A 13,064-nucleotide genomic window follows, 5' to 3' on the forward strand; every position below is an offset into this window, starting at 1 on the left:
ATTATTATTATTATTATTATTATTATTATTATTATTATTATTATTATTATTAAATGCATATGAGTGAATGCATTATAACTGGGAGGTCTGGCCTTGGAAATTTAGGGCTGTTGTGTTTGCTTGAAATACAATTCTCAAGAATGGGCAATACAAAGGCTAGCTTGTGACTGTTCTCGGCACCCTTCAAATTTGCAGTCAGGTGACTAATTTTCTTGCTTTTAGCTTGTATTGCCTTCCTAGTATTCAGTCTCATTAACATATGTTCCCACTTTGAGGTAGATGCAGTTATTTACTAAAATTATTTGTGATTTAAAAACATGAATCCAGCTAGACAGACATAGAACCTACCCAGTCCAGTATCCCCCTTTCATCATGGCCAGCCAGAAGCCCAGAGTCTTCTTTTGCTGTGACACCACAACTGTGTTCATAACTGCCTCTGAAAACTGGAGGGGGAGGTCACAGCCACCAAATACACATAAATGGTATAGCTGGCTTGGTTTAGGCAAGTGGATTAAGGAGAGAAGCAGTTGGATTAGTTGCCTATTTGGAGACTTTTACTTGCTGCTCCTGTCTTCTGGTTTTTAAGATTTTGTGGTGTTACAAATCTTTAGTTCTTTTAGTGCATATGTTGATGTTATTAGCTTGCCCTGAGTATTGTAATGACAATAGAAGGGTAAGGTATGACTTTAATTTTTAAAAAGATGGCAAATTGATTGGAAAGTATTCCCACAAATACTGGATGCATTCTAATTTCCTTTTCAGGCAATCCTTCACCTCAGTACTGGAAGGAGCTGGCTGAACAGCGGAGGAAAGCTCTGTATGACGTGTTGCAAGAAAATGAAAAGGTAACTCAAATATCAGAGCCACCATAGTGTAGTGGTTTATGTGTTGGACTAGGTCTCTGGGAGACCAGCGTTTGAATCCCACTCATCCGTGGAAAGCCACTAGGTGGCTTTGGGCATGTCACACAAGGTGGGTGACTATGCTGCATAAGCCCCCTAGGAGACCTTGAAGGGCTGCACCCCTGCTGCACCTTCTCCTGAAAAGAAAAAAAAATCCTTCCCAAACACCCTCAAGGGGACAAGGGCCATTTTCGCTGTAGCTTGGGGCTTTCCTGGATCATTTTCGGCCCAAGAGAGGCCTTTTTAAACAGAAAGTAATCAGAAACCACTTTCTGTTTATCTCCTGTTTTTTAAAAAGGGGTCTTTTGGCCCAAATTGTCCCAAGATGGACCTAAAATGAGGCGGAAATCCCTCCCCCCCAAATAGATTACTGAAAATTTTTGTTTGACCACTGGCAGACTAACTTCACACTACCTAAAGGCTTTGAGGGGCATTTTGGAAGGAAATGTTGACCACTTCCTGGGACGGGAGGGCAGCCACAAAAATGGCTCCAGGGGCCACACGCAGCTGCACTTTGCTTACTCCTGGCCTAAGAGGAAAGTACTGGCAAACCTCTTGAATAGGGTAGGGTTTCCATAAGTAAGAGTCATCTTGAAGGCAAGTAAGAACAACTTGGTGTCAGCAGAAAATCAGTTGCTTTTGAACATAGATATTACCTGAAAATCCACTTTGCATCTTTGCAGCTGCATAAAGAAATAGAGTTAAAAGAAGGTGAAATTGTCCATCTAAAAGAAGAGAACAAAGAGCTTATGGAACTAGCAAACCATGTACAATATATGGCGAACATGATTGAGGTAAGGTATTGCAGTGATAACACATCGCTTAAAACTCTCATGTAATCTTGGACCAGATGATACAACGTGGAGGAACAAATGCTCCCAATTATGCTGCTGACAAGTCCATACTGCATGCATTTTCTTATCCATCCTACTAATGAAGAATGCTAAAAGGGGGGTTTAAACTTGTGCATTCTGGCTTTGACCTAACTTTGATGACTGGGCAGGTTAGTGCATGCCTGGAAAAGAATTCCTGGCTTCAGTTGCCCTTCTTGCCTAGGTCAGATTTGGGTTGTTCTCAAACTGCTACTTCAGGAAAGTGATGAGAGCAGCTTGAGGGTCAAAGTCATCCCCTAGGTTCCCAGTTACTGAACCTCTGACCTTGAATAATAAGAGATATTTTATTTGCATAATGCCAGATAGTAGCATTTTAAAGTATATATATCTATAGCTATAGAGATTTCATTGCACACAACATACAAAATCAATGTGTGGAAGATGAATTATTACATTTCAGTATAGTCCTTGATTATGAAAACCAAATCACTATCACTTTTCAAACAATATCACTTATGCTTTCTTGTATTTTGCCAGCGATTAACTGGACAGGCACCAGAAAACCTAGAAGCACTGAAAAATCTAGACTTGGAAGATATTACATATGAAGAAAATGACTCCACAGAGGAAGATCTAGATGACACTACAGGGGAACACTCGCAGCTTTCCAGCAGTACTACAGAGGGTATTGTGGACCTGCCCACAGATGGAATAAATAATCTGTGAAAAATTTGGGCTCTGAAGAGGATTATGAACTACCATCTTTGTGTGTTGGGGTAGGGAAAAGGTGAAATTCTCTGAAAACTAAAGATTCACTTAGAGTCAGAAGGTGAGTCTTGGTTAGTAATGTATATCATTGCAAGTAACTGTCCTGTCTAAAGTGTTAGACTCTATCTTACCTTGTGATTAAATAGAAATACTATGTATTTCAGCTTGTAAATAGTGTTTTATTCATCTGATATGAGATATATATAACTGCCAAATAAACATATCTTCATAGTATTGCATGACTTTCAAATTCTTCACTTTGAAAGCAGTTTCTTTTATCCAGCCACTGCCAGTCAATGGGCATTCCCTTTGTGTTCATGAACATAAAGGAAACCCAGGAAGAAGGAGTCCTTGAGCAATATACATAATAACTGAAATTCTCAGCAGACATTTTGGGTCTTTTCTTTTAAATAGAAAGATACGATGTATACACTTTTTAAAACACCAAAAATGGGCTACATGGTTCACCATCTTGATTAGATTGGCTGTGGATCACCCACCAAACCCAGAATTGTACAAAAGTATTAATGAGACTGGCAGGAAATCAAGGTTTAATAATATAAAATTAATTTATATTTTCCACTAGGTGAAATTAGCTAGGTGAAGTGCAGGCCTACATGTCTTAAATGCATTCTGTTCAGATGTATGGGACTTGCTTGTATCTCACAGGTGGAGTTTTTAAACAGCTGCGGTAGATTATGATTTCCTGTAAGTTTGGAGATGGCAATCATATTGAATACACTAATATGGTGGTTGGATGTTTCTATCTTGACATGTCAGAGCCTGTGTTAATCAATGTCTGATATTCAGTTAGTCACATGAAGTTGTTTGAAAATTGGAATATTTGTTGTCTTTCAAGGTGAAAGAGCAGTATATTTGTAAAGTTTTGCCACTGACTTGTGCATATAAATATTAACACTTGGCATTTGTTTCCACAGCTAATGGCAATCAAGTCATCAGTTGATTTTAATATACATGATTCAAGAATAGCAGTACTAACTTTTTTTCCTCCCATCATATTTTCTGTGACATTTGTAAGTCTGACATTCTTCACACTCACTTTATTGCGGTATCTCAACTTTCCACTTGCCATATGCAAACACTATTTGTTCAACATTCTCAATGTTTCCTCAGCTATACTTCTCCAATTAAGAACATGGCTGTCTCCTGTCTGGGTGATCTATTTTCATCTGTTTCTGAAGCTTTACGAAACTAAGAACCAAGCACCGTTGGTCTTTAGTATTGATCTTTGTTAATTTTCACATGTTAACCTTTGGAAATGCTCCTCTCAGTTCTCAAGTCCTTGACAGCTTTTGGAAGGAGAGTTACTGTTGGGGGTGAGGAGTGGGTGGCAGGGAAGCAGTGCGTCAGAGAAACAGTGAAGAAAGCAGGATTAAATGGTAGAACTGAAGAGCACTGAGACAGAGGATGTGGGATGATAACAGTGGGAATACAGAAGTTTGAATGATTATGTGCTCACCGTGGTTGTATGTGAACACTGAAGGAGAGCTTGAAGTTGAAAAACACCATTTTGCTCCTCAACCTGCCTCTTCTTTCAGATAAAAAATACATTATACAAACCACCCATACAGTAACTGTATAGTAGTAGAGAGCCAGTGTGGTATAGTGGTTTAAGCATTGGACTATGATTCAAGACCAGAGTTCAGATTCCCATGCAGCCATGGAAACCCACTGGGTGACCTTGGGAAAGTCACACTCTCACCCTGTGATAGTTGTATCCATAAGTTCGAAATGACTTGATGATACACAGCTTTACACTAAATAGTTGAGTAAGGTATGTAATTGACCTGTATCAGTTTTCATGAGAGGAAAATATTAAGAGCATTTTTGTACATAGCAACAGTGCAAAGAGCTTAAATCCTATGCATAGGGAGCAGTATATCATTTAGGAGCAGTGTAGATAAACAACAGCAGAATCATAGAGTTGGAAGAGATCTCAAGAGCCCTCCAGTCCAACCCCTTGCCATGCAGGAATACACAAAGCACCTCTGACAGGTGGCCATCCAGCCTCTGTTTAAAAACCTCCAGAGAAGGAGATGTCACTGAATGTTCCACTATTGAACAGCTCTTACATCTTCCTGATGTTTATGTTTAATCACTTTTTCTGACGTTTGTATCCATTGTTCCATATCCTAGTCTTGAACAGCAAAAAAGAAGCTTGCTCCATCTTCAGTATGGCATCTTCTCAAATATTTAAACAGGACTATCATATCACCTGTTGAAATATTTGAGGAGTTCTAGTAAGGGTGAAATAGGGATAATTCCAATTGCTAGTGTAGACTTGTTGAATGAAAGGGAGTTACAAAGTATGTATAGAATCATAGGAATCATAGGATTGTATAGTATGAGTTTTAAACAAGATTCCTTCCCCCCTCACCTGACTGCAACTGGTGGATCATTCCTGCCTGGGACATGTACAGAATTGCAAGATTACTGTTGCAGGCTAGGAAGAACCATAGAGTTTTTAAAGTGGTGTTCAATAGGATTTAATACAACTTTTTTGGGTGGCATCCACTTGTGTTATGCCCATGTGGAGAAAATTTTCTAGAGAGGCCCAATGACATTTAAGTAAACATCTTGTTAAAATATTCTAAAGGTAAAGGCTTCTCCTTTGATAAGGTTGTCAAGTCATGTCTGACTAGGGGGTAGCACTACTCTCTGTTACTAAGCTAAAGAGCCAGCATTGTCAAAGCTGACTCTGTGATCATATGTCCAACATGAATGCACAGAATGCTGTTACCTTCGCACCAAAGTGGTACCTATTTACTTACATGCTTTCGAGCTGCTAGGTTGTCAGAAGCTGTGACCAGTGACAGAATCTTATCCCATCATGTGGCACTTGGGCCTCAAACTGCCGACCTGCCGATCTTGCAGTTGTCAGTTTCAGTGTTTTAACCATTGAACCACCATATCCTCATTAGAGGAGCTCAAATTGTTTTGGAGGTAGGACTGTGAATTGCAGTTTGCTCACGACTTAAATGACAGATCTGTTGGACATTAACAGGAGGAGGAAGCAGTAAGATTGGAGTGCTTGTAACAAATTTTTACTCCTTAGGATCAGCCCTCATGTTAAGGAAAGAAGGTTTTGTAGAAATTATGTTTACATTTCATCCTGTGTTCTTTGGCTGCCACTTTATTTTGAAGTAAAATTCACAATTCTAGCCCATATTTAATTTGCATTACAGTTGCCAATGGTTACAAAACTTCGGTTTGTTTGTCTTACATGTAGATCCATATTATTTAGAATACCAATTTGTGAGGATAAACACCACTGGAAAGTGTAGATTGATAGGCTGTTATTAAGCTGTTACATAGCTGCTATAGAGCTTTTTTCCCAATATGGGATTTCCCCTGCTCCTTGAAGAGTGTTAGAAGAAAGACTTTTCCAAATTCTGCAAAAAGATGCAATTATAGTGGATAATATTCAGTTTAAAACATCCTGTTGAGAGTTTTTATTTTTAAAAAGAGGATTACAAAAGGGCATTAACTGATATCAGTGTTCCACGTGGATTTCATTTGAGACTGGCAATATGTACTGTCAAATGTATTTTAACATGTAATCTGAAACTACAGTGCAGTTTTTAAATGCTGTGCCTATACAGAATCCCACATAGATAAGACTTTAAAATGTTTCCCCTCTTAATGGTATGGTCTTAACTCTCAGGCCCTCCTTATGAAATACAATTTGTATGAATAATTGGGATTGTTACAATATCATAAAATATCGTTTTAGATTCTGCTTGATTTGTGTTAAGTACATCATTTCCCAAAGTACTGTAGTTCCTGAGGTCTTTGGTTTCCCTTGCTTAGTTTCAGTACTGCAATGGCCATTGTATGAGATTGCAGCTAAAGATTAATTTTCTCAGAAGGAAACAAAAGGGGCTGTACAGGCCGCCCCTTTTAGCACCAGATTGAGCCACAACAACCACCCTGATCTCGCCTTTCTGCAGCGCAAAAAAGAGCACCAAAAATTGCTCCTTTCTGCGCTGCAGAAAGTGCGCCATAGCTGCTGGTGCTGCGGCTTTTCGATGCTCCTTTGGCGCTGTGTCATGTAGGCGCAGTGCCAGAGGAGCGCTGTGATGCTGTCCGCCGTATGTTGTGGTTCACGGCATCACTCCGACCTGGGGCAGAGTTGGGGCATGTGTTGTGTGGCTGCCACACCCCAACTCTGCCCCCACACCAGCCTTAATGCCCAGTTTGTACACTCTCAAACAAAATTTCCTTATAGAATTGTTCATAGGAATTTGCATAAATAGATTGCCAGACATTAGTCATACACTTAAAATTTTCCTCATTGCTGGGAGATTTCTACCAGCATACTTCTGCCCTAGTGCACCATAGATTTACAGTGTTGGGCATACCCTCAGGGCCAAACTATTCTCTAAAGCTCTGGGAGAACTATGGGTCCTTGATTTTCCTGGCTGTAAAAGAAAAAGAAAAAAACCCTGCAGCACCATCCTAGCATGAGGTGTGCCCTAGTGACATAAAGCTGTGGTTGCACATGAGGGAGAGGGGTTGTTGTGTGCAAGGAGGTACTGGATACCCTGTTCCAGTGACCCAGAGTACAAATGGTGGTGTAAGAAATAGTTATGCTCACAAGTATCATCACGATTCTGCTCACAACATGTAGGGGCTTGTATGTGTGTGTGTGAAGAAGCTACAGGCAGTTGTGGGTTCCTAGGGTTTGGTCCCCTCTCCCAAAACACCTTTGCTGTATGTGACATATCTCAAATTGTCGGATTGAATAAAATCACATTTTTAATCTAGTTACTGTCCATAAATGCCTCTTGAGGAAGAATACTGTAATGTTAATCTAATGTGATCCTTGAATAATATGCTTTAAAGAGCTATCTGCTAAGTTGTATAAAAAAGCAAAATGGTTAATCTCATGTTCTCCCTTAATATTACCATTTCAGTGTTTTCCCTTAAGATGTTTGACAGGACACCTGGTTGCTCAGATGTGATGACTTTGGATTTAAGATCTATATTGCAGTGGCATTGTGCCCAAGCCAACATCTTTCAAGTCTTCTGTGGAACACGGAATACAAGGCTGTTCTTGTATTGCACAAAATGTGAAACCTCTCCAGAGTAGTGAGAAAAAAAATTGTTTTATTTTATTTATTTTTCTTATTAGCTACTCTTATATTGAGCTCTTAGTATTATTCCGTCGGGCTACCTCTACTTGTTTTTAGCAGTGGTATTTCACCAGGTGTTAACAGACAAATTACTGGATGTGGCAGTTTAATTCTGTGTTGAGGGCTACTCAAACTTGAAAGGATTTCAGAAATAGTCTTAAAAAGCAGAATTTGATGTAGCAAAGTATGTTTAAGATGTAGCAAAGTATGTTTAAAAGGCACAGTTCAAATGCTTAGGCTCTAAAAAAGTTCTTATTCCTGAGGCCTTTGGACCTAAAATATGGAACACTGTGGAAACTATACAATAACTCAGTGCTCTATATCTTTGTTTTTTGATATCCCATAAGCAAAAACATTAATTCAGCATAATTTTGTGGCCATCCAAGCCATTCCTTGTTAGATAGGGATTCCAGCCTTTTTTGTAGTGTTTGTTCACCCATTTCTTGAAGTAATTTAATATATGGGATATTGTTACAGCAGACAACCGTCATCAGATAACAAACCCAGAATTTCACAAGGATAATATCTGGGTCAGCATCTGGGGAATCTTCATCTTCATCCAGATAGGCAATAAGAACTTCAGCAAGGTGATTTTCTTTCGCTTCATTTTGATTTGTGCAGTTTATATAGCAAGCACCGCATAATCCCTTTAGCACGGCAATCATCACTTTCCCAGAGGTGTTTGGCATGATCAAAATATCAATCATATCCTGAATATATTCTGCAGCAAGTCTAGCAGCACTAACGCCACCTGTAAAGGAAGTCAGTATATGTAAGTCCTGACACAGTTTACTAACATACCGTATTTTCCGGCGTATAAGACAACTGGGCATATAAGATGACCCCCCCAACCTTTCCAGTTAAAATATAGAGTTTGGGATATACTCACCGTATAAGACTACCCCTCTTCCAAAGCACACCAAATACAAATTAAAAAAAAAATCAGATTTGATTTCAATATGGTAATTTTAATTCAAATGACATGCAGGTACTTAGCAGGAAATCTTGTTATATACAAAGCCTACTTGGATTGGTCAGCTCTCCCTGCCTGCCCAGCCCTCCCTGTCTCCAAGACTATCAGAGTGGTAGCTGCTTTCATACGATCGTCGCATACGGTGGGGATGTGGCTGCAGCAGTTTTTAAGCTCCCCCAACCATATGCTGCGACCACAGATTCTCCAGTCTGGCTCAGAAGTTTCAGCACCTGCCCTATAAGATGACACCTGGCGTATAAGACGACCCCCGACTTTTGAGAAGATTTTCCTGGGTTAAAAAGTAGTCTTATACGCCAGAAAATACAGTATTTTAGTATTATAGTATTGAAATACTGGACAAGTGCAGTAAGCTGGATCCTAAGAAACAGGGATAGACAGCTTTGTACATTGAGGAGCAGCTGTCTTTGCTGCTTCTCCTTGCTTTAATCTCTGGAAATCTACTGTTGAGAATCAAGTCATTTTCTAGAACAACATGAGATACAGTGCAAGGAAATGACTACAAAGAACTGGTGCTAATTGGAAATGTTTGCCTAAATGTGATGAATGTGGCGAATGTGAATCTGCTACCAGGCAAATGATATGGGAGCCATTATTCTACAATGGGCTTTGGTAACGTACAGTTAGGACATGGTGATTGGAACTCTGTTCAGCTGTCTTGATAGGAATGTTAAATGATGGCAAATGGGTCTGTTGATCAGCGCTCTTGCTCATTTTGAGGTTTGTGTTAACTCAAGAGTCCTTTTGAATTCTTTACTCTGAGCTAAGGAACTTGTGGCCCTTCAGATGCTGTTGTTGATGATGTTATATTTATTTATATCCTGCTCTTTTCCCAAAAACTGGGACTCAGGGTGGCTCACAACATTAAACAACATCACACCCCAAAGTAGAATGTGTTAGTTAGAGTAAACCAAACGGGAATAGCCAAGGCATGTGCCACCAAGGCCAGATCTGGTATTTCAAGGAACAAGCGTAGCTTGTGCACAAGTTTTAAATGTGCAAAACCACACCTTGTTACTGCAGAGACTTGGGCTTCCATGTTCAAAGCCGAGTCCAGGAGCACCCCAGACTGTGAACCTGCATCTTCAGGGGAGTATAACCCCCATATAACACAGGCTGGATCAATGGCTCCTATCAGATCAAAATGCACAGGGAAGCCAATGAAATCCATAAACACCTGGATAATTTCAACTGGAAAGAAGAAACCCTGAAAGTAAACAGTTTGGCTACTAGTCCTGAAAAACAACAAAATCAAGACCCAGCAAATGCAAATCAAAACCACCCAGGGTGAAGGGGATTTCCCAACAGAATGAAATGGATGCCCTGTAGGCTTTGGCATTCAACAACAGAACAATACACAGATTAACATGCAAATCACCTCTCTTCAACCAATAGTATATATATATATTACTATCTCTTCCATGCCAGCATTCTCTGAAGATGCCAGCCACAGCTGCTGGCAAAATGTTAGGAATAAACTCTTCTAGAATGTAGCCACAAAAACTATAGTACTTCCAAGCCCCATCCCAGATACCAGAAGGATACCATGGTTGATGTTATCGAAAGCCACTGAGAGGTCCGGCAGAACGAACTGGGACACACTCCCCCTGTCCAGTTCCCTGTTCAGGTCATCCACTAAGGCAACCAAGGCTGTCTGTTCCATAGCCAGATTGAAATGGATCTAGATAATGTGTTTCATCCAGAAACCCCTGGAAGTGGGAACCCACCACACGTTCCACTACCTTGCCCCAAAATGGTTGGACAAAACAGGCTAATAATTATTCATTATAGCAGGATTAAGGGATGGCTTTTTTTCTTAACAAAGGCCTCACAACTGCCTCCTTTAGGGCAAGATGGAACTCTGCCTTGTTATAGGGAGGCATTGACTACTTCCTTCACCCACTCAGCTAGTCCCCTTCTAGCCTGTTTGATAAACCAAGATGGACAAAGATCTAAGACACATGTGGTGGCTTTCACCTCTACAGTTCAACTGATATGTTGTAACCTTGACTGTATGTCCCATGATGCGGGATGGTGTAGTTTATCAGTACCTCGAGGGTGATAGGTTCTTCACCCCTAACCTATAGCAGTGATGTTTGAGGTTCTTGCTGCATAATGTTAGGAATGTTGAGGTGAAAGTCCACTTGAGTTTCATGTGGCTTACTCCACAACAAGAAAGCACATGACCACAGTTTTAATTACACATTGAGGATTAAAGCATGCAGCTCAGATTACAACTGCTCCTTCAGTCCAGTAACACTCATGTAATTCTATATTTTAGGAACCCCCACCCCATCCTGATACTTAGGTCTTAAACACAACACAGACATTAGTACCATATTGGGAGAAAGTTTGGATATAAAGTAATTAAATACAAATATTTGATGAAGTTGGCAGTCTCTGAAATCATCATCCCAAACCTAGATGTATTGTGTTTCCATCTACATACCTGTATAAGCTAACAGTCCAATATATAGCGCAGCTGTGGCTCTCTCCTCTAAGGGAAGTTCTGCATTTCTCAGGTCAATGCCGTATGTCTTGATTTTATGGTGGTGAAAGATGGGGTCTATTAACTTGATTGGTGGTTCCCGTATCTGCTTAATATGCTTGTCATACCAGTGTTTTAAACTGGGGAATGTATTTCCCATTTTATAGATTTGTAGTTCCCTAAATTAGATAGTAAACGACAGGCGAACCAAAGAATCGGTTTGCAGTTACCTCACTTCTCATCTCTGGTAACCAAGCAATGAATGATGTAAACAGAATGGAAACAGCATCCATTCTCAGTGATGTCATACTTAGATGTATTACTGCCTACACTGTATCAAGGTTCTTGGTAGGTTAATTTTTTACACTTTAAAAGAGATGACTTTATTTTCCTCCTTGCTAGCTCTAATCATGAGTGGGAACCTTCAGATCTCCTGATGTTGAACTGCAGCCCCTCATCATCTCCCACCACTGGCCAAGATGGCTAGGGCTGTTAGGAGCTGGAGTCTAACAGCATCTGAAGGGTCACACGTTCCTCAGTCTTGCTTTAGGGCAGGGTCAGAATTATAAGGTCCTCCAGATGCTGGATTGCAGTTCCCAGCATAATAAATAAATAAATAAATAAAACTTTTATTTATATCCCGCTTTTCTGTGACAAGACAATCAAAGCGGCTTACAACACGATAAAATCCACATTTACAAATTTATGCCCCAAATTCCCCCCCCTTTAAAACAGGATTAAACAAGTTACAATTAAAACATCTATTAAAAACACAATAAAAAAATATAGCGAGGACAGAGCGGTCGGCTGATACATGATGTGAGGGGCGTTCATTCTGTGGCTGGGCACTTTTATTCAGGAAAGGCCTGCCGGAAGAGATCCGTCTTGACAGCTTTTTAAAAGCTGTCTAAGATGGCAATTTGACGGATCTCGTCCGGCAGGCCATTCCATAATTTGGGAGCAATTGCAGAGAAGGCCCTCTGGGAGGAAGCAGTTAGTCTGGTTTTTAAAGGCTGCAATAGATTCCTCCCAGAGGACCTGAGAGTGCAGGGCGGATTATATGGAAGCAGACGATCCCGCAAATAGGTTGGACCCAAGCATGCATTACCAATGATTGCTGGCAAGCGCTGGGAAGTCCAGTTCAACAACTGGAGGGCCACATGATTCCCATCTCTGCTTTAAGACCTCACAACCAAAGTGAATGAACGCAGCAACATAAGAAACAATGTCCTATGGCCTCTTTTATTTAGTAATTGAAAATAATCTTTATTATAACTTAAAAGTAGCAGTAAATATGCAAAGTACAAATACCACAAAACTAGAAGGCAAATATAAGCCAAAAGTCAGTACAAAAGACAACCATGAAAGACTGCAGGCTCATGTGAGCAGTGTGCGGTAAAAACCAAAGCATAATTATTTCACTTGTTATAAGACACATTTCCTTCAGCAAACCTTTTGGAGTGACTGTACAAACATAGCTTTTAATTGGAGAAAAATTATATATAATTTATAAATATACAGCTATATACAATGTTGCAACATTCACAATAAAAAATACTGTCTTCCCAGTGCATTTGCAAAGAAAAAAAACACTTGGATCAGACTGTTTATAAATCTTGTAGGGCTCAAAAGATGAATGAATGATTCTGTCCCCACAGAAATCCAACAGCTATAAAAGAACTAGCTGTTCTTGAAACAGTCTTAAATATAGGAGAGTAATAAGGGTTTTAATGAAGCGTCTTCAGCCTGCACTTCCATGCACTCTTAGAAGTAGGCTTTGTTGAACTCAAGTGGATTTACGTCTGGGTAAGCTTGCACAGGAACATGCTGTCTGTCACCCCAATAATTGTACATTATGTGAGGAAGAAAGATTTGTTAAATGGCCTGTACTTCAAGCAGTTCCAAAAAGCATCATCTTATTTGGAA

At 39.9% G+C, this 13,064-nt stretch overlaps 2 protein-coding genes across 2 annotated transcripts in view; one reads left to right on the plus strand and one right to left on the minus strand.

Moving 5' to 3' along the window:
* Positions 1-2,737, plus strand: part of GMNN (geminin DNA replication inhibitor) — a 19,682-nt gene extending 16,945 nt beyond the window's left edge. Inside the window, exons 6-8 of the mRNA XM_042464424.1 lie at positions 763-845; positions 1,586-1,696; positions 2,273-2,737. Coding sequence (XP_042320358.1) covers positions 763-845; positions 1,586-1,696; positions 2,273-2,461 — 383 coding nt within the window. The 3' untranslated portion in view covers positions 2,462-2,737. The remainder of the gene's footprint in view (positions 1-762; positions 846-1,585; positions 1,697-2,272) is intronic.
* Positions 2,738-7,695: 4,958 nt separating this feature from the next.
* Positions 7,696-11,375, minus strand: ARMH2 (armadillo like helical domain containing 2). Its single transcript, XM_042463915.1, has 2 exons — positions 11,100-11,375; positions 7,696-8,410 (listed from the first exon to the last, which is right to left on the minus strand). Exons 1-2 carry the CDS (start codon positions 11,296-11,298, stop codon positions 7,977-7,979), a joined length of 633 nt encoding a protein of 210 aa, XP_042319849.1. The 5' UTR covers positions 11,299-11,375; the 3' UTR covers positions 7,696-7,976.
* Between the last annotated feature and the right edge of the window lie 1,689 nt (positions 11,376-13,064).

The sequence above is a fragment of the Sceloporus undulatus genome, chromosome 4 (genome assembly GCF_019175285.1).
Source record: "Sceloporus undulatus isolate JIND9_A2432 ecotype Alabama chromosome 4, SceUnd_v1.1, whole genome shotgun sequence".
Classification (NCBI taxonomy): domain Eukaryota; kingdom Metazoa; phylum Chordata; class Lepidosauria; order Squamata; family Phrynosomatidae; genus Sceloporus; species Sceloporus undulatus.

Excerpts from the sequence above, each read along its gene's own strand:
- ARMH2 (XM_042463915.1), bottom strand. The coding sequence starts at position 11,298 with ATGGGAAATACATTCCCCAGTTTAAAACACTGGTATGACAAGCATATT. Across the intron at positions 8,411-11,099 it reads TGGACTGTTAGCTTATACAG|GTGGCGTTAGTGCTGCTAGA; the intron begins GTATGTAGATGG and ends CTTCCTTTACAG.